This window comes from Amblyomma mixtum, chromosome 7 (assembly GCF_055824585.1).
Source record: "Amblyomma mixtum isolate Tamu chromosome 7, ASM5582458v1, whole genome shotgun sequence".
Lineage (NCBI taxonomy): Eukaryota > Metazoa > Arthropoda > Arachnida > Ixodida > Ixodidae > Amblyomma > Amblyomma mixtum.
In genome coordinates, this window is record NC_143018.1 from 105569697 (window position 1) to 105588738 (window position 19042).

Consider the following 19042-nt stretch of genomic DNA (forward strand, 5'->3'; position numbering starts at 1 on the left):
GACGCAGACGTGTTGATGTCTTGGAACGGTTCACTTGCGGAACTTTGCTCGTTTCTTGTTTATTTTTTGTTTCGTCGACAGCGCTCTTTTTTCATAAGGGGGGGAATAATGCCACCTAGCATTGCCAGGTGGCGCATAGCTGCTGACGACGACGAAGAAGGGCTCGCGCCGTGTGGAATCTGTCGCCCTTGCTGCCCCAGCTTGCGTGGCCTTGTCTGTCTTCGCACTTGTTATTAAAGCCCCCCTTCGTCAACAAGTACGTTACAATATGCAATGAACCTTGCTTCCAGAAAGCCAAGCAAGGCAAGGACCTGACCTGACCTGGGAATTTGGGGCAGCAGTTGTCTGGGCCCTAAATTGTGCGCTTGTTATTGAGTTATTCAGTAAGGGCGTAATTTATTCTGTGTTGGGCCGAATAGGGCCATCGGGGTCTCTGTACATATGTACAGTCTTTGTCAAAAGTTTAGAGCCCTGGGGGTTCACTTCCAAGCTTTATACTTGGACTCCAGGAGCATTCATGGAAGTCCTACCTATTGCAGGAGGCAGTACCAGAAATGTCATGTCCAGGAAATTTGGAGTGCTAGAGATCCATTAAGAACGACACAGTGTGGCTCAAAAGAAAACCCCCTGGACTCCAAACTTTTGACAAAGGCTGTACATCGGGGTCTCTGTACATATGTGTAGAGATGTGTACACATGAAATACCGCTATGTGGAGTGAGGTTGGCAGTGCTGTGATTAAGATGCAGGTGTGATTAGCCTGTTAAAAATTGCATTGCCGATTGCCCCACCCATGCCTCATGGTAAACAAAGCATTGCTTCTCTTACCACTTACCAGAAGGCTGGTGTCCTGGGTACAGTATGGTCCACTGTTAAAGGGAACATGCGATTGCGTGGCCTCCACGTTTGACGGTGCACTCCCACCCAGGACTTGTGGAATTGATGGCACAAGGCGCATGCGCAGTAAGCGTGGCAGCTAGTCTTTCCGCGCATGCGTCTGGTCCTGCCCATTCTGGCCGCATCTAGGCAGCAGGGCTTCGCGAAGCGCGGAGGTAACGCGATTGCATGTTCCCTTTAACAGTGGACCGTACTGTACATGGGACTTCTTCCATTTTAAGTGCTTCTCCAGTCAGCATGGTATATGTCGGGACTGGAAACACCCACATCATTTTTTTGTCGAAGATTTCATTCAGAGTTTTATTGTCCTAGGTGTAGGACAGGAAGCTTCTATTGTGTGGTCATGAGGTGCTTGCATTGAATTATGTGCTACATGCGAGTCCTTCACCTTGCACTATCTCTTGATGCTTGCAGTCATGGAAAATCCTCGTCTCCCAGCGCCACCATCTAGTGCACGTGTCAGTGCTGGTCCGACTGGCACTATGGTCGTCCTGGCTCCTGCCACCAACTTGCGTGTCCAATATCTGCCTGTCTGGCGTGTAAAGCTGGAGCCGGCTGAGCAGCAAAGCATCCAGGTTTTTTGAAATTTTGTTCATATTTGTTAGTGCTGAGTAGTGGCACGCATATGTTACCATTTGAAGAGAGTGAACGTGGCAGTTGACCGGTGCTCACCTATGGGGCAAAAACGTGGAGGCTAACAAAGAGGGTTCAGCTTAAGTTAAGGACAACACAGCGAGCTACGGAAAGGAAAATGATAGGTGTAACGTTAAGCGATCGGAAGTGGGCGTAGTGGGTGAGGGAACAAACACGGGTTAATAACATCCTAGTTGAAATCGAGAGGAAGAAATGGGCTTGGGCAGGGCATGTAATGCGAAGGCAAGATAACCACTGGTCCTTAAGGGTAACAGAGTGGATTCCAAGAGAAGGCAAGCGTAGCAGGGGGCGGCAGAAAGTTAGGTGGGCGGATGAGATTAGGAAATTTGCGGGAATACGGTGGCCGCGGCTGGCGAAGGACAGGGTTAACTGGAGAGACACGGGAGAAGCCTTTGCCCTGCAGTGGGCGTAGTGAGGCTGATGATCATGATGACGACCTTCTCGGTATAATGCTTCTTTGGGCTGCCTATACAGGCAGACACAACACACTTCAGCGGTGGGCTGGAGGTCTGAGCATCTGCTTCGCGTGAGGGAGTTGTGGGGGTTTGAGCCTCAGTGTCGTCTGCTGCCCACAGGTGATACAACGGGCACAAATTTTCCCCTGGCCCGGTACTCATCTTATCCGGGGAGAAATGGTTGGGAAGTGGGTCTAAAACTTCGCCTTGAGCAGAAAACATACTTTGTGCCATGGCACTGCTGGGCAATACCTGTCTTTGCACCATTAAAATCCGTCATCATAATCATGCAGGCAAAAAGCGACACACAAATGTTGTGGTGGATGCATGGTTGGTCTTGAAAGGAAAACGATGCACTTATGATATCTTTTAAGAAATGGTCATCACATCAGAAAGGTACCTGAACTCTCCCCAACTCCTGCCCTTTGCACTAGCTTACGTGTAAGACCTCTAGTTTCTCGCAATTGCGCGAAAAATTGTGGATTTTATTGCTTCTTGCGGAATTGTGTGTTAGGAGTCGTTATTTTTTCTTTGATGTTATATTGGTGTTGTGGAAATTACTAGAAATGATAGAAGAATGGAAACGTGAAAAATTTAATCATCTGGACTCTCTTGAAGCGTAGAATCTGCTAACAAACAAAATTCCGCTGACGCCTAGACATGCGTGCTCCCTTATGCATCCAACCAAGCTAGCACGTGAAGTGCTGTAGCTCTGGCAGCAACTTGCACATATGGGAAAAGTCACGGTACTGGTGTTCTCAGTTACGACGTATAGCTGCTTTGCGCATAGCTTTTCCACAGTCATGTGATGTACGCCATAACGAGGTTTCACAGTGCTGTTTAAACCATGGACAGTAAGCTGATTCATCTAATTTTTTTCAGATCCTTAACGTTTTTCTCATTTTATGGATTACGATGAGGTTAGTGTTCTCCCAAGGTTCCGGTACTCTTTATTTCGTGAGACACAGATCTGCAGTTGCCCGATCCTCATCTGCAGCTTTTACCCTTAGCATTGCTTGAAAGGCTGCTTTACGTCTCCTTTCATTACCGGTAGGTTATTCAGTTAGTTCACACCACTGGTGTCATTAGCACCCTCATGATTTCGGCTACTGTGCAGATTTGTGTAAGGTTCTTCCACTATTTTAGCTATCTTATCCATATAGGTAATGACATTGGCCTCCGTGTCTCTTAGGGCATATGCATCCTATTTTCGGCAATAACTATAGTTTCCTCTTGACTTCTTTTATCCTACCTCCCACCTTTAGAACCTGTTCACTCCTCTCGATATTGTACTTCCTTATGTCTTTTTCCGTATGCTTATTACAGTCAAACCCACTTATAACAATAAAACTTCGGTGGGGCCTAGTTGGCACATGTTGACTTCTTCAAATTTTTCAACAGACTATATTAGTGATACGTCTGTGGCTCTGTACGCAGCTGAAATCAATTTTTTGCCTTCGCATCTGCGTTAACAGCCCTTGGCATGACTGTTGTGGTTAGAGATAGCGTTTGAGCATGCGTGGTCAGGTGCATAAGTATGCGTTCCCAAGAAGAAAAAACCAGTTGTTAGTGCGCCTGTGTGTGTGTCTCTGTGTCTCTTATTTGTGGTTCGTCCCGTGTTTGCGCAACCTTCACCTTCACGGTCACTTATAACAAAACCGGTTATAACAATGTATTGGATGTAACAGTGGTCAATTGCGGCACTGTCAGATTTTTCTTATGTTCTGTGGTAAAATAAACCGCTTATAGCAATGCTGTCATGGGACATTATTGGTTATGAAATCTGGTTGGTAAGAGTCAACCTTGAAAGAAACAAAAACATAGAGGTGCTACAACCGCACCAGCCAAAACACGCTTACAGAGCAAATGCACGCACGTACGTATGGAGCTGACCAGCGGACCGAGCCGGTGCAGCGACTCAGTGAAAGCGAAACAACCTGTGACACGCACTTGAAGACACAGGGCGCGTTCAGGATCCTTGCATGTTGCGGCGACGCAGGGAGGAGACAAGACGGACGCGTTTCCCCTTGCAAAAGGCTCGGGCACAGAAGAAAGAGCCCTGGTGGAGCAGTCCGTTATTAACGTTCAAGGTGCTAACCGCGCGTAGAAAATGCTTCTGCAGGGTTATTATTTTTTTTTTGCATTTTGCGCGACGGCTGACAGCGGGAGCGTGGGCAGTGTCTATCTTCTCCCCTTCTTCGGTAACTTCGTGGATTGCAGTTGTCCTGAAGGCAGGTGTTACGGGGCCTCTTTGATTATCTGCTTCTGGTAGCCCACAGGCTGCCTGTAGGCTGCCAGAGTGTGGTGCCAGGTGCTCGATTTTCTCGAGCTGCTTCGCGCATTTCCGGTGGCTGCCCGGAACGCGTTCATTTTTCTCTGGCTGGCCGGTTTCGGGCTACCAGCGGGCAGCCAGACTCGCCATTTTGTATATTACGATCGCGTACTTCTGATTCACATAATATTTCGGCTGTTGATTTCGTGCACCCGGCTGATATTGCAGTGGTGTTCGAGGCCTTTCACGAGAGCAGCCGCAGATTTCAGGTCCGATTACGCGCTCAGACGCGCGCATATGTGCATGCATGTGCTGAACGTGTTTTTTTCGGCGTGTTATAGTTGAGCGCAATATGGTCTTCATTGCGTTCGGTGCAGTGCAGAGGCGGATATGCTTTGAGAAACGCTTGACTGAAACATGTCCTTTATTAAAAGCCCTCACGAGCACATTGCTCGAGGCATTCCTGCGGGCATATATGTGGCCACACAGTTACTTACGACAGCCGATCGAGGCGAGTGCTGATTCTGTTGTCGCCAACTGTTGTACAGCTTGATCCTCGCTTGATCCACATATTTTTAAAATATCTGAGAAGTACCGTGTAGGCATGCATCTCCTCGCGTTTAGCTCATTAAAGAGATCTTCCAGTGCCGATCATGCAAGCACACGCCATACTTGAGGCGCCGACATGCAGGGCTTGATTGTAGCGCCTTTCATTCCAGTGCCAGTTCTCTGCGGTAAATCTGCGGTATTACAGGTACAATACGCAGCCAACGTTCAACAAACTGATATGCACGTTTCACAAGATTATGCATGCATTCCTTGCCCGCAGCAAAAGTCACCGGTCGACAGACTGCAGTTGAATGGAACGTATCCCGATTCTTTTCTGATTACACCTTACAGGAAGCAATTCACGAGCATATAAATCGCAACGACCACAGCAGAGCCATGCAGGGTCGATCGTCTGCGGTCATACCAGTCATACTTACTGTGTAGTAAACAAACACGTGCCGAGTACGGCGTGTTGTTTGATAAGCAATGCACAGGCAGTTTTTCCCTCCGATGGCGTGTCGAGTGAAACACGTTAGGTTACGATTGCTCATCGCATGCTTTTGTGGATTTCTCGAAGCTTACACAGCACACTGTGCACCGAAGGCACACGCTCGCATAGTCGTTGCCGATGTATACTGGTGCCAGCACGATCAGCTGTTTCTTCTGCAGTCGGCGGAAGCCCTCAATAACTTCAGGTCGTTGTTTTCAATACCAAGCAGCCTATTTCTGCCGTACGTGTGCGTAGTAATGAGAGACAGCCAAACGCAAAGCTACGGGGCTACGGAGAGGATCTGCCCTTCGTGATCCACGTCTGGCTTGCCACCGTGATTGCCGGTTGGCTGGTTCCGGTGGCCGCCAGCCCATGTGACCATGATGCGATTTCCTGTCAGAGACGAACTTCCTGGCAGCCAGCGGGCTGCCCGAGCGTGGTAAATTGAAGAGGCCCACTGCATGAGGCAAGCTGCTGGGCTGCAACACCGGCCATGTGCCGTGCATACTCTCAATCAGTGCGGTGCGCGCAAGTGGCCAGCGTGGTTAGTCACTTGTCAGCTGTGTCAGCTCACACGGTTCCCTCAGTTCTGCAAGCTTCTTGGATTTACTGTCACGAATTGCTTCCGGAAAGCGAGCTAGATGCCAGGGACGTGGAGGCTTGCGAAGTTCCCACTGGTGCAGTGATGAAGGTGCTTTGGTCATCAGTAAACAGTGATGACTGCAACGTGTCGAAGAATTCTTTCACCCTGACAAAGCAGCCATGACTAATGAAGACGTCGCTGACGAGGCAATTATGGCAGCTATCCCCTGTGCGGACAACAATGAACAGGAACCTATTAAAGTTGTGGTGTATAGTAAACATTCATTAATTCGGCCTACATTAATTCTGAAATCCGGATAATTGGAACTGCCAGCACTGTCCTGGCCAATGCCCATGGATGTCTATGGCATCGTACGCTCACTAGTTCGGGCACTTACGGGTCTCACTGCGGTTAATTGGAATGGGCTCCAGAAGGGAGGCTGCGTCCAGGTATGGCAGGCGCAGCAAGTGATCATTCAAATAGTCTGGCACCAACCTGAATTCTATCCTGCAGAGTCAGTCAGACCGCGTAGTTTCAGTTTCACTTTTCTGAGCTTCATAAAAGCTCGTTTGAGACAGCTAACGAGCACAGCTGCGCACCGTTTCTGGCGCTGATTGGCACGAGCACATTAGTCCGCGTGGTTCTTTCTCTTAAGTTCTTCCAGTGCGTCGAAACTGCGCACACGTCGTGCCGTTCGCTGTTTGTGCAATGAAGCAACACTGACGCTTGTGAGGGGTGTGACGCAGTAACAGTGGAGTTCCAGCGGTACTGTGCCGCACCGTGAAGGTTGCCCTGAATGCCTTTACCACCTTTTAACAATTCTGCTTCGACAGTCCCGACAGAGTGTATGCAATAGAGCAATTATGAAAATGTGAAAAATAATCATTGTAGTGCCGCTCTCATCTCAAAAGTGAGCAACCGCTGCCCAGTCTTTCACCGGATAAATATACCTTGATGCAACTGGTTCTTGTTATCTTTTCGGCATCATTCAATAATTCGAACATTTTTCTCCGGTCCCCTGAAGTTTGAATTAACGAGCTTTTGCAGGCATTACAACGATCAAGCCTCTGCAGGTCTTTCCTTTTATTAAGTGTTTAAATTTTGTCATGTTTCATTTTTGTGAGCACAACCCTGTTATAGCAATTATCGGTTATAACAGTGGCTTTTCCGTGGCACTTCAATATTGTTGCTAGAGGAATTGACTGTACTTAGTGTTGACAGTTCGGCCAGCTTTGACCTGTCTGTGGGGAGTGAGGCTTTTCATACCTTGGCGTTTTTTGATCGTGTCTTTCGTCTCCTGGGACAGCTTGCCAGTAGATGACAGACTTGATTAGTGGTGGAGTTTAAATGGTTGATTTTTTTTTGGGGGGGGGGGTCAGAAAAGGTTGGTTATAGAATTTATGAACCCGTGTTACGAAATTGATAACGGTGCTTGAAACTCGTCAGAATTCATTGGAAACTTTGGACATAGCAAGCTTCACTTTTCAGGTCACTTATATGATACTGTGAGCATCAGTGAAAAAGAATTCTCGTCCAGCTCTGCCTGAGCGTTCGAATTAAGACCTTTGGCTATGGGAGCTTGAAGTGTTTACATCAGTGTGATCAGCAAACATGTAGAAGACCAAATCCAAACATCATTGATGTTTCCTTTCCGGAGACATCGTTTCTAAGACACAGGCAGCGCCATCTACCGCATGGATTTGCACTACCATTGCAATTTACAGGCACCTTCGCTATATCTGGTTTATTTTCACGTTATACCAGTTAATAAATTTTATAAATGTGTGCATCACAACACAACGGCAGCATCCAGAACCCCCTGCAACGAACTGTTCGGCCGTAATGGCCCTCTAAAGGTGCTCAGAATGCACAGTTTTGGGGTGGAAAGGTCGTTGCGAATCCCACACATAATTTCGGCTTCTTCTCAATTACCGTATTTACTTGCATAATAGGCGCACTTTTTTTCCAGAAAATCCGGCTCAATGTTCGGGGTGCGCCTATTATGTGGGGTAAAATTTCCGGAAATTTTTCGACTCGCCAAATTGAACATACCGCATAAACGCACTCGTGTACAGGCTGCACCCCGTTTTCCCGAAGAAAATATTTAGAAAAAAGAATCGGTGTAAGGGCCGCACCGAATTTCCACGAGCCACGTGGGAATAGCCTTCGAAATGCACGCGCCAAGGCCTCCGCGATGAGCTCCGGCTGCACGCAATGAGCGCTTGATCGCGGAGGTCAAACACGCGCACAGGAGCTTCCAGACACCACCCACGGAGGGCGCCCGAGGCCAAGGTCATCATCATCATCAACGTTTACCTCCGCCGCGAGCTTTCGCTATCCATATCGCCATCAGCATCACCAACTCCAGTTTTTTTTTGTTGCTGTCAACTGCCGGGATCTGCAGTAGCGTGTTAGTTCATCGTGGTTTGTTTGTGGCTTTGCCGCTGAGCGTTGCTGTTTTAGCACGATGTGCAAGCACCTTAAGCTACATGGCTGGGAGTTTGCTCTCGAACACGGCAAGCGTGCGGCAGGTCGGAAATTCGACGTGGCCGAGAGGTGCGGCAGTTACGACTGCGGCATGCCTAAATTTTCTTATGCGACTCCAGGCGCCGAGGTTTTCGCGAGCCTAAGTCGAGACGTGACGTTTCCGGCTGGAGATGAAGCTTTCCAAACAGACATTTAAAGTGAGCATCCCTGAAAACTGTGTGCGGCTCTTCTACGCGATGTCGTTGTACGTGCTGTGGGTCCACAGCAGCGGCGACGGCAGCAGCAGCACTAGTGAGGACGAGTAGTCAGTTCAGCAAAAACTTTGTTAAAATAAAGATTTGGTGGCGGGGGGTGGCGAGGCGTCGGCTTGCAATCGTGTAACTACGGTATTGATCACAGTGCCAAGTTCGGGGTGCGCCTATTATGCGCGGAAATAAAAAAATCTGATTTTTCGCGACCAAACTAGGGGTGCACCTATTATGCGAGTGTGCCTATTATGCGAGTAAATATGGTAGTACAGTACAACCTTGTTAAAGCATACGCACTTAAGGGGGGAACCTGGTCTTGAAAAAAAAATTTATTAATGAAGTCACAGTTAAGAAATCTACAGGGAATATGTATTTTTTTGTGCTGGTTCTAAATATGTCATTTAATTGTACGTAAAACAATTCCTTGAGCACTTATGTAATTTTCATGCATGTATTTTGTGAAGAGCTTTGAAAGAAATTTCTTATGAGAAACTTGCTGGAATGTATGCCATTGGGTTTTCTTGACATCAAGGAATGCAATAAGAGTAAAATTGTCTTTCTGCTTATCGTAGAACTTAAGTTATAGGGTTTTGAAGTTGTCGCTTCAGAAATGAGTAGAGAAGTGTGTATTCCTGTTTCTGAAGTGGCAGCTTCAATACCCTATGGTTCTCTGATAGCCAGGATAATAATTCTACCCTTATTGCATTCCTTGGTATCAAGAGAACCAAATGTCGTGCATTTCAGCGAGTTTCCCACTGCAGATTTTCTTCAAAACTCTTTGCAAAATACCTGCATAAAAATTGCACAACTGCTCAAGCAATTGTTTTACATGAAAGTAAATGACATATCAAGAATCAGTGCACAAAAATACATGTGCCTTGAAAGTTTTATAACTGTGGCTTCATTAATAAAATTTTCTTTTCAAGACCGAGCTCCCCCCTCAAACAGCACTTTCATTTTAAAAGTAGTAAAGTCCCCAACTCACCGGCCATTGAACATAATGCATTTTGCATCCGCATTAACCGTACCAGCTTATCACAGTTTTCCTCGGCATTCTTATGCCTGATAGTTTGCCGTAATTCTTATGCTTGATGGTTTGCCGTAATGATAGGTTTTGTGCATTCTGAGTAAGTCTTGCCCATGGGACTGCTCATGCTCTTCATGTTAAACATGTCGTCTTGTGCTAACATTGGTGATGATGAGTTGTTGATCTCGTGAGTTGCATCTCGCGAGGAACCAGCTTCACTCCAGGTTCACTCTATTAACGCGATAGTGTTAAGAGCCCCGTGTCGCAGAAAAGCCGGTGTCGTCGGCGGCGCCGTTGGCCGTGAGCGAGAAATCCCAGAAGCATCAATATATAAAATTTTTTTCAGGTCGTAGTTGGTATAAGTCTACAAGGTTTTAACTGATCTAGTGCATTGACTACCAAGACTGTCCTGTCGTATACAAAACTTGTCATGCAGGCTTCCGTCGGTATGGAAATGCGGCTACTGCATTTGCCAGGCGAGAATAATGGGGGGGGAATGATTCGAGCGATTCAAGCACACAACCGTTGAAACTTGACACACTGCTGCTTCAACCAGTTGCTTTCGCACACTCGCGCCCCTGCGCCGTGATGTAAAGCACACGTGAGTGCCCCGGCCATGTTTTAATTCCTACTTCCACGGCTCATCTGCATCCTTGCGATCGAAAGCTAGCACTCCACGCTCACGTGTGATGCCTCAAAACCCGCATATCTCTGTCAGAGGTTAAGGTAACAAATCCACCAAGGACATGACGGTCACCACGTGTCAACGTGATATTCAGCGACAGCTATTAATGCGATATGTTGTGGTTGAGAATATGAGCTCGGCCTATTATCTGTGTAGTTGTTTTCAGTATCTCACACATAGTATTTGCGCACCAGCATATACAGCTCGTTCGGTCGAAAAGCCGTCGGCGTCGTAGTTGCCGGCACTGCTCGTTGGAAAAAATCGTAACATTCCGACTGTTTGCCGCACAATGTTCTAGATGATGTAATACCATTCAGCCTTTCGAACAGCATAAACTTACTAGTTAAGTTAGAGAGCTTGCGGGAGGAATTCAAACTGGGGACCTTTAATCGGGGCTGTGGGCGTCCAACAAGATGTGTGAGACAGTTACTGCAACTTCCTTTTCTGCAATCCAATTTTCGTTCCCTTGATTATGGTGCCTGTTTCTCTCTGTCTCTTCTTTCACTCCCATCTACCTCCCTTTCCTTATGGTGGGGTTCGGGTGTTCACCGAGATCTGAGCCATTTCCTCTCCTCAAAAATGCGTTCCCAGCGGGCAAGGCATCTTGCTGAACGGGGGGTGAGGTTTTATGGACCCCCTGGCAACACCGCAGCACGCTGTCGCGTTCTGCTCCTTAAGGCGAAACTTAAGTGTCTTACCATTTTTTTTTACAAGTTCCTTAGGTTTTGTGATTATGTCTTTCTCCAAATCATGGAGCAGAATAGACGGGAGAACAACTACGCTGAAAAAAAAAAACCTCACGACTAGTGCTTCATTGGGATGAAGCTTTAGAGCACACATGATAGATGGCGCTGTGATTGATCCAGAACCAGTGGCGGAATATTCCCACCTCCCCGACTGACACTCGTGGTTGCACTTTGCTTAGAAAAAAAATGTTGGCAAGGGGCATGTCAACCAGATGTGTCTCTGAAGAGGGTGGTAAACGGGACAGAGGTGCATCAGGGATACGAGGGAAGGGAAGAGCAGAATCAGTGGCGTAGCCAAAAATTTTGTTCGGGGGGGGGGCTCATGTTGCAGCGCAGCCTCCTTATAGAATTTGTGGAGGAATCAAATGCAAAAATAATAACTGCATTGCCATTGACAATGCCACTGTGTATTAGATAACGCCACGCACTGTCTAGACAAGTGAGATATGTTTTTTTAAAATAAAAGAATGCATTCGTATGTCTTAAAAATCGTGGCATACATGACTGATACCAATGCTTCCATGTTTTTGCGTATTTAATGAGTAAAGAAAATATCACACGAAGTCTAACTATATCAGTCCGAAACCAGCAATGCAGTGCATGCCGCTGAGGTGAAAAACTTAAAGGCCACAAAATTAGCAAGTAGAGGACAAATATTTTAATGAATCTTTGTCGTTCATTTTTGTGCATATGCAACGGCCAGGAAAACATCTCAACGACGCTGTCCTCTTTTCCAGTGTACTGCGCAGCAGCAGCTGTTACCGGTCATGTATTGCGAGTAATTGCACTGAAATTTTAGTCGGAACAGCGAGCACATGTACAAAAGAGGAGTTCTGCAAAATATGAATTAGAAGTGCGAAGATAAAATGGACTATTACAAATGCGAAAATACAACTTGGTAAAGGACAAAAAAGTGTTACTGGAAACAAAGTCTCTGTATGTGTACACAAAACCTCGCAGCAAGATATTTAAATACACGTACGTCTCCATTAAATCTAAATATCCCAGCACCTCCACCAGATGTCACATTGTAGTGACGGCAATCCAGCAGTCAGGAAGACAGCAACAAAACTTGGAAACGAAGCTCTTTATTTGGACCGACTTGCGCCCGCAAAAGAACTGAATCACTCGGCGGCAGCATAAGCAACAAACGTGCTCGTCAGTCTAAAGAATTTCGGGGGGGGGGGGCTACGCCCCTGTATCAAATGCATTATAATGTACACGAGTGGGTGCTCCTGTCCATCTGACTCTATGCTCCAAATCTTAATGCAGCAGGCTGAGATACATACAAGCCCATCCGTTGCTGGGACAGTCACCAGAGGATCAGTGGCTCCGGCTCATAACGCGTTGGGCAAGGAGGAAAGCAAGAAGGAGAAGCGCCACAAGTGCCACCTGTGCACCAAGAGCTTCCACAAGGGCCGGGACCTGCGCACACATCTGCTGTGGCATGAGGGCCGCAAGCCGTTCGATTGCCACCTCTGCCCGGCGAGATTTGTGGCACGCAACTACCTGGCCGACCACCTGCAGAGGCACAAGAGCATCAAGCGCTGCAGGTGCGACCGCTGCCCCAAGTCCTTTTTGAGGCCCGCCCACCTTGCCCAGCACATGGCCCGCTCCCATGCCTGTGCGACTGAAGACACTGCGGGCGACTGTGCAGCGACCGTCCAACAACTGTCAAGCGATGGTCAGGCGAGTACGTAGTGCTCGTCTAAAGTGCTGAAGTGCAGTACGTAGTGCTTGTCTGTGGTGAGCATCCTACAGTTAGTGATCATATTCTGAGAGCATGGCTGTCACACTGTGTGGACAGTTTCCTCCAGACCGTATAATGTGGGACGAACGCATTTTTTTAAAAATTCATTCTTTCAACTGGTGTCCTAACCCTTTCAGGTGTCATTTTTTGTTTTGACTGAAATGAATTATTTTTTCACCTAAGTAGTATATTCAGGCCTCAAGAAAGGGAATTAGTTTTCAAACGGGAAAGACCAGCAGGTAAGTTTTTACAGTGATGTGGAGAATTCTGTACAAAGTGTCAGATTTGTTAGAAATAGTACCGCCGAAATGTTCTCGTGTGTCAGGTAAACACCCTAGGGATCGCGGAATCACTTTGTGTTTCGAAGATGCAGATTACGCTGGAAATTGAGCAAAAATCATCGATCTTATCACTCGTGGCAAAATCTGTCTGCATAAAAACGGCGGACAAAGTGCTACCTAGCTCACTATTATGTGAAATATTACTTACTGTGTTCTCTACATGGTACAAAAAAAGCAACTTATTTGTAACAAGAAGGGTGCTCAATTTGACTGAAATAATGAAATCACTGTAAAGTGCTTCATTTTCTCAAGAAAAGCTGTAAGTTTGCCGCTTACGCAACTGTGTACAAAGCGCCTGAAAGGGTTAACTACGGAACGAGCTCCTGGCTAGCATCGCGTGTGTAACTATGTTCTTTTCTGAAAAATTGCTTTTTCCCTTTGACATTGCCAAAGTGTTTTTAGTGGCTGCATTTAATTTTAGTGTATGTGTTTGGCGTAATTGAGGACATAGTCTTTGGTCATTTACTAATTTTGTCATGTTTAGTGAGGAATATGTGTGTTAAACTTCCATTTGTCTAAAAATGCCGATGTCTTACAGCTGAATGGAATGCAGCTCAACGGCATTTTTCTTTCAATGAAATCCAGACCTTGCACTTTTATATTACTTTTGGGGTGATTCATGTTTTGATTTGCACCTGTAACTGACGTTATCTTTTTCTGCACATAGTTTTTATGGTTCACGAATATACTTGCCCTCTGATGTTGTGTCGCAGTTCTGTTACAAAGCATAGAGTTTGTCAGTATTTTCAATTTTGGTGTTGCGTTATTTCACAGGTTTGCTGCCGAATGTCTCCTATCATTTTCATGCAGGCCAGTCGAGCTGCGCTTGCAGCTTTAAGCCTTGTCTCCTCCATCGTTGTTGGAAAATAAAGCTCTATCTGTCTGTGTTTGTCCTGCGCCATTTTTTTCCTTTAAATAATGCCATATATCTCCATTTGCACTTTAGTGCCTTATGTTGTTGTACACCCGGTTAAATCTTTAACTGGCTCAGGTGTTGCGTTGATAAATGCACCTTGTAAAAGGTTGCTTCTGGCTAAACCGCTAGCATATTCTTGGTGTAATTGGACGCGTGAAGTGACATTAGGAGGTCTTTTTTTTTTCGCATGATATTCAAGTGGAGTACTTGCCTGCTTAGATAAAATTACTAGAAATCCGAATCATTTGCATCTATGAAGAGCCAAAACAAGTGGCATACGCAGCAATGGTTCTGGTCCATATGGCCTCCTCCTCTGCATAAACTATGCCACTCATTTCATGGCGGACAAGACATCTACCCAGAGTAAACGCAAATGCGCCGCTAGAACTATTGCTGTGTGTTCCGCTTGTTTTGGCTCTTCGTAGTGGCAGACGATGAATATTTCTGATAACTTTGATCTAAACACGCAAGTACTCCACTCAAACATTATATTAACAAAAAGGAACCACGAAACGCCATCTCACGCATCAAATTATAGCATAAATATGCCAGTGGTGTAGCCGAAAAGAACCTTTTACAAGGTGCATTCAGCGATGCAACACCCAAGCCAGTTAAAGATTTGGTCGGGTGCACTCCTTCAATTTTTCATTTGAGCCTGCTGTTTGTTGCTTGGCATTTTTGCAAAAATTTTTGTGTATTGTGATATATCCTATATCCTGTTTTTTATGTTACAGTTATTGAACTTAACGTTGTTGCACCACAGTTCTTGATTCTGTTCTTGGAATGATTTGTGGCAAGCATTTTTTTTTTCTCCATGCAAATCCTTGCTATGTATATCCGTGTTTCTTTCCTGTAAGTACCCTGTTTCAACTGCTCTCTTCTGAGATGCTTTGCCATTTGAAAGTACAGGAAATAAAAAAAGTGCTCATAGTGTTTAGAGTAGGTGCTGAAATGGTAGAAGTTTCTTGGAACGCAGGCCTTGCAAGAAAAAGCCAGGACTGCTGCCCAGCAGAGGTGAATGTGTGACACGGTGAAAGTCTTTGCTATTATATTAGTGTGCTGTACTGTACTGTGCGATGTCAGTGCACGTTAAAGAACCCCAGGTGGTCGAAATTTCCGGAGCCCTCCACTACGGCGTCCCTCATAGCCTGAGTCTCTTCAGGACGTTAATCCACCATAAACTGTCATAAACAACTCTGAAGAGCAGCTAGCTGTTATAATAAAATTGTTTCTCGATTGCACCATCTACACCTGTACCATACATGGCATGCTGGAAGATCTGACTGACTTTACCCAGCTATGTGTTGGTGCCAGTTTGTGTTGCTGGTTTGATGGCTTGTCTTGCGAAACTTGTGGTTTTATTATGCTCGTGTAATAAAGAGACAGCTGCTCCTGTCCTAACAAAAGACAGGAGCCTTTGCCCAGTTCAGGCTTTGCTCTGATTAATGTACATAGAATAAAGCGAATTAATAAAATGAAAGAACATAAATCAAACAACTGTCTATGAAAAAAATTACACACAAGGATCACACAAAGTGTGCTGCAAATGATCGTGGTAGCTATGCCTTGAAGGTGTATTGACACATAATATTTGGGCGTGTGTTTTCTTCGTAACATTGCGTGATGCATTAGTATACGTGCATCAGCACGTGCTGTTTACCTCTGACCTAATTAATTTCTCAAACTTTCAGTTTCAAAAGCCGAATGATGGCTGCGCCGTCAAAGGTGCATGAAGGTTGCGCAGGGCATGAAGAAACCGATATTGCCATCGCGCCGATCCGGCCATGCCTGAAGAAAAAAAGCTGCGGCACCTGATGCGCGGCGTAAAAGACCAGCTCTTTTCCGGCCTCGTGCGGAACCCTCCCAACACCGTCGCGGAATTCCTGGCCGACGCCGTGCACATGGAGAAATTGCTGCAGCAAAGATCCCATCAGTACGACCGGCAACTGCGCCAAACGTCGACTCTATCAACGTTGGACCTGTTCGACCATGATCCCAGGACGAATCCGGACTCCCTTCGCGAACTCATCCGTTCCGTGGTCCGCGAGGAGCTGCAGCACCTTCAAGCCACCTTTGCCCCTCGCGTCGATTCCGTCACCAGCGTCATCCGCGAGGAAGTCCGACAGGCACTCAGGGCACAAGACGCTGCAGCTGTGCCGGCGCCGCAACCGACCCCATACGATCCCGCGCCGTACCCGCCTCCTGTCCAGCCAGTCACATACGCGGACGTCGTGCGCCGCACGGCCCCATCTCTGGGCCTTCGCCTTACCCCGCACCTCCACCAGTGTCACGACCAGAGGAGCAGTGAAGGTAGACGTCGGGAAGAACCCAAGACCGGGAGCCTTCTTTTAATTATGGAGCCAGCTTCCACAACACAGAACAGAGCCGCGCGCCACGAGAGCCCACCGCCGCTTCGTCGTCGTCTTCGACTCAGCGCGGAGGCCGCGCGGCGCGTTAGGCGCGTGCAGCAATATAATTGCTGCTTCATTGTTTTGATTCAGTACAACGTTAAAGCCAGCCTTCCTCAACAGTTGGAATGACAACAAATAGAGCAGTGGTTATATTGCAGTTCATTTTTGCCTTGTGTGACTTGGATGTCACAGCGCTGTTGAAACTGAAGCAGCACGAGAAAAATTTGATCATAATAATTAAGCACTCATTTAAAGCAGGCTTGTTCATGCATTGCTTTGTACATTGTTTGTACTGCTTTCTCCTTGTGCGACCGCGTTGCATTGCCTGTTCTCAGTGTGTCCCTATCACCGCTGTCGATCCTTGGGCAGCAGATGAAGCTCATTTGTATGGGGTGTTAATTATCTGGTGAAAACTTGTCAAACTATGCGCGCTATCGAATGCAAGTTTGCTCAATTTCTGTAGTGTTGGTGGTGATAAAGATAAAATGCGAGAGCGTACCCTTACTGTAAGAATTTAATAAAATAGAAAAATTATTTATTGTCGTCATAAATAAGAATAATGTAATATGCTGTATTCTCAAGATCATGTATGTAACTGCAACAAAGAAAGTGCGATAACACAGCTGCGACGAACGAGCAGAAAGCGAGCACACTGTGTGAAAAACATTTTTCTTTGTTCACTCTTCCTGTCCAGCGTGCTGATTAAAATAGTCTTAGGTGAGACGCCATGTTTCGCCTAGACGTCTCAGTAACAGCTGCAGCTGTAAAAAGTTACCATGCTTATGCTTGTTGTGAAAGTTGCAAAGCAGTCATAGGTAGCATAAACAATCTGCGTGCTCTTTTATCCATCCCTTACTTAAAATGCCACGGTACAGGTGTCCACCACTGTGATGCTGTGCTCACACTAACGGCAAAAGACCACGGCTAGATCATTCTAGTTCACTTTACTGCGCCCACACGTCCCCTTAGCGTGAAGCCGCCCGGCAGTAGTGATCCAAAACTGTCGATATACTATCGACAGTTGAGTCACTATAAAACCATCGATGGTTAAACTATCGATAGTACTATCGATAGTTAGTGCTTTCAATAGTAGTATCGATAGTACTTTTGATAGTACAATCAATAGCCGTGCGATACTACCTGGTATGTATAGCTCTGTCCATTCTGTTAAATCGACCAGGCGTATCAACTGCATCCTAAAGTTGGTTTCCCGACCGTGTCTATCGAGGTGATGGTATGAGTAACTGACAGGACTCGCCCGTTTTCACAGCCTACGCGTCACCGAGCTCTGCAGACATTCTCCACGTCAGCAAGACGTCTGCAGTGCGCGATGGTGTCGTGTTAGCCAGCACAAGTTGTGCTGTTCTTTCATCGGATGCAGTTCCAGACATTTTCCCAACTGTCCCAGCTACCTTTTAAACTGAACTGTCCCACTTTTTAAGGCGAAAGCCTTTAATGCCTCATCGTTGTAAGCAGCAGTTGTCGACAGAAAATGTCACGCTTTTCAATTGGTCGAAACGGCCGTGACGTCACAGTGCGCGAATTTCAAACGGGGCCAATTGTACTTTGCCTAGTAACCATGCAACCAATTGAAGGGATCGTATAGTGATGCTCCAAGTAAGTGGGACTGAGCTTAGTTAATTGCTTAATTACCCAAATAGTCTAATTAAGTTTTCTAGTCAGGCCATATAAATAAATAAAACCGAGTAGGAAATTGGTCGAGCTCGGGAATCGAACCCCGGTCTTCGGCGTGCGAGGCGAGCATGCTATCCACTCCGCCATGCCAGCTTTTTTTTTATTTATTGTACTCCGCCATGCCAGCTCGATGGTTTGGAATGAACAAAGGCGCGTCTAGTGAATACGGTGTCTTCGCTCACTCCCATCCTCCTCCCTTTCCTTCTGGAGAGGTTTAGGTGTCCACCGAGATATGAGAGACAGACACATTTCCTTTGCTCAAAAACCAACTTACCGACGAGCGAGGCATAGAACCGAATGGGAAATGGCGTTCTGTGGACTCCCTGGCAGCGGTGCAAGATGCTGTCGGGTTCCACTCTTGGAGGCAAAGCTTAACATCTTAACCACACATCACTGACCACACTTTAGGTAAAAAAAGTGCCCCCCTGAATTCTGACGGGTGTTCATCGAGATATATGAGACAGTTACTGTGTCATTTCCTTTCCTCAAATACAATTTTCATTTACTTCATTACGGGTCCTACTTTGTCTTCTTTCACTCCCACTTCCTCCCTTGCTCTACGGTGCGGTTCAGGTGTCCACCGAGATGACAGAGAATTACTGCGCCATTTCCTTTCCTCAAAAAGCGTTGCGTTCAAAGAGCAAGGCATCGCGTCGAACGGGTGGTGGTGTTCCGTGGACTCCCTGGCAGCGCTACAACACGCTCTCGCGTTCCACTCCTAAATGCGAAGCTTAAGCGTAATTAATTAGCCGTTAATTACTATTCAGGCATTAATCAGTAATAAAACCATTAATCAGTTATTTATCATCACTTAGTAATTAGTACTCAATTATATGT

At 46.4% G+C, this 19042-nt stretch overlaps 2 protein-coding genes across 2 annotated transcripts in view; one reads left to right on the top strand and one right to left on the bottom strand.

Moving 5' to 3' along the window:
* LOC149337101 (uncharacterized) overlaps positions 1–19042 on the bottom strand; it is a 94744-nt gene that overhangs the window by 39490 nt on the left and 36212 nt on the right. The gene's annotated exons all lie outside the window — the stretch shown is intronic.
* Positions 1301–15582, top strand: LOC149337103 (uncharacterized). The gene is made up of 2 exons (XM_089553320.1): positions 1301–1471; positions 12365–15582. Exons 1-2 carry the CDS (start codon positions 1301–1303, stop codon positions 12791–12793), a joined length of 600 nt encoding a protein of 199 aa, XP_089409446.1. The 3' UTR covers positions 12794–15582.

Coding starts and splice junctions, on each gene's coding strand:
- LOC149337103 (XM_089553320.1), top strand. CDS start 1,301: ATGCTTGCAGTCATGGAAAATCCTCGTCTCCCAGCGCCACCATCTAGT. Junction 1,472..12,364: donor CTGAGCAGCAAAGCATCCAG/GTTTTTTGAAAT, acceptor ATCTTAATGCAG/CAGGCTGAGATACATACAAG.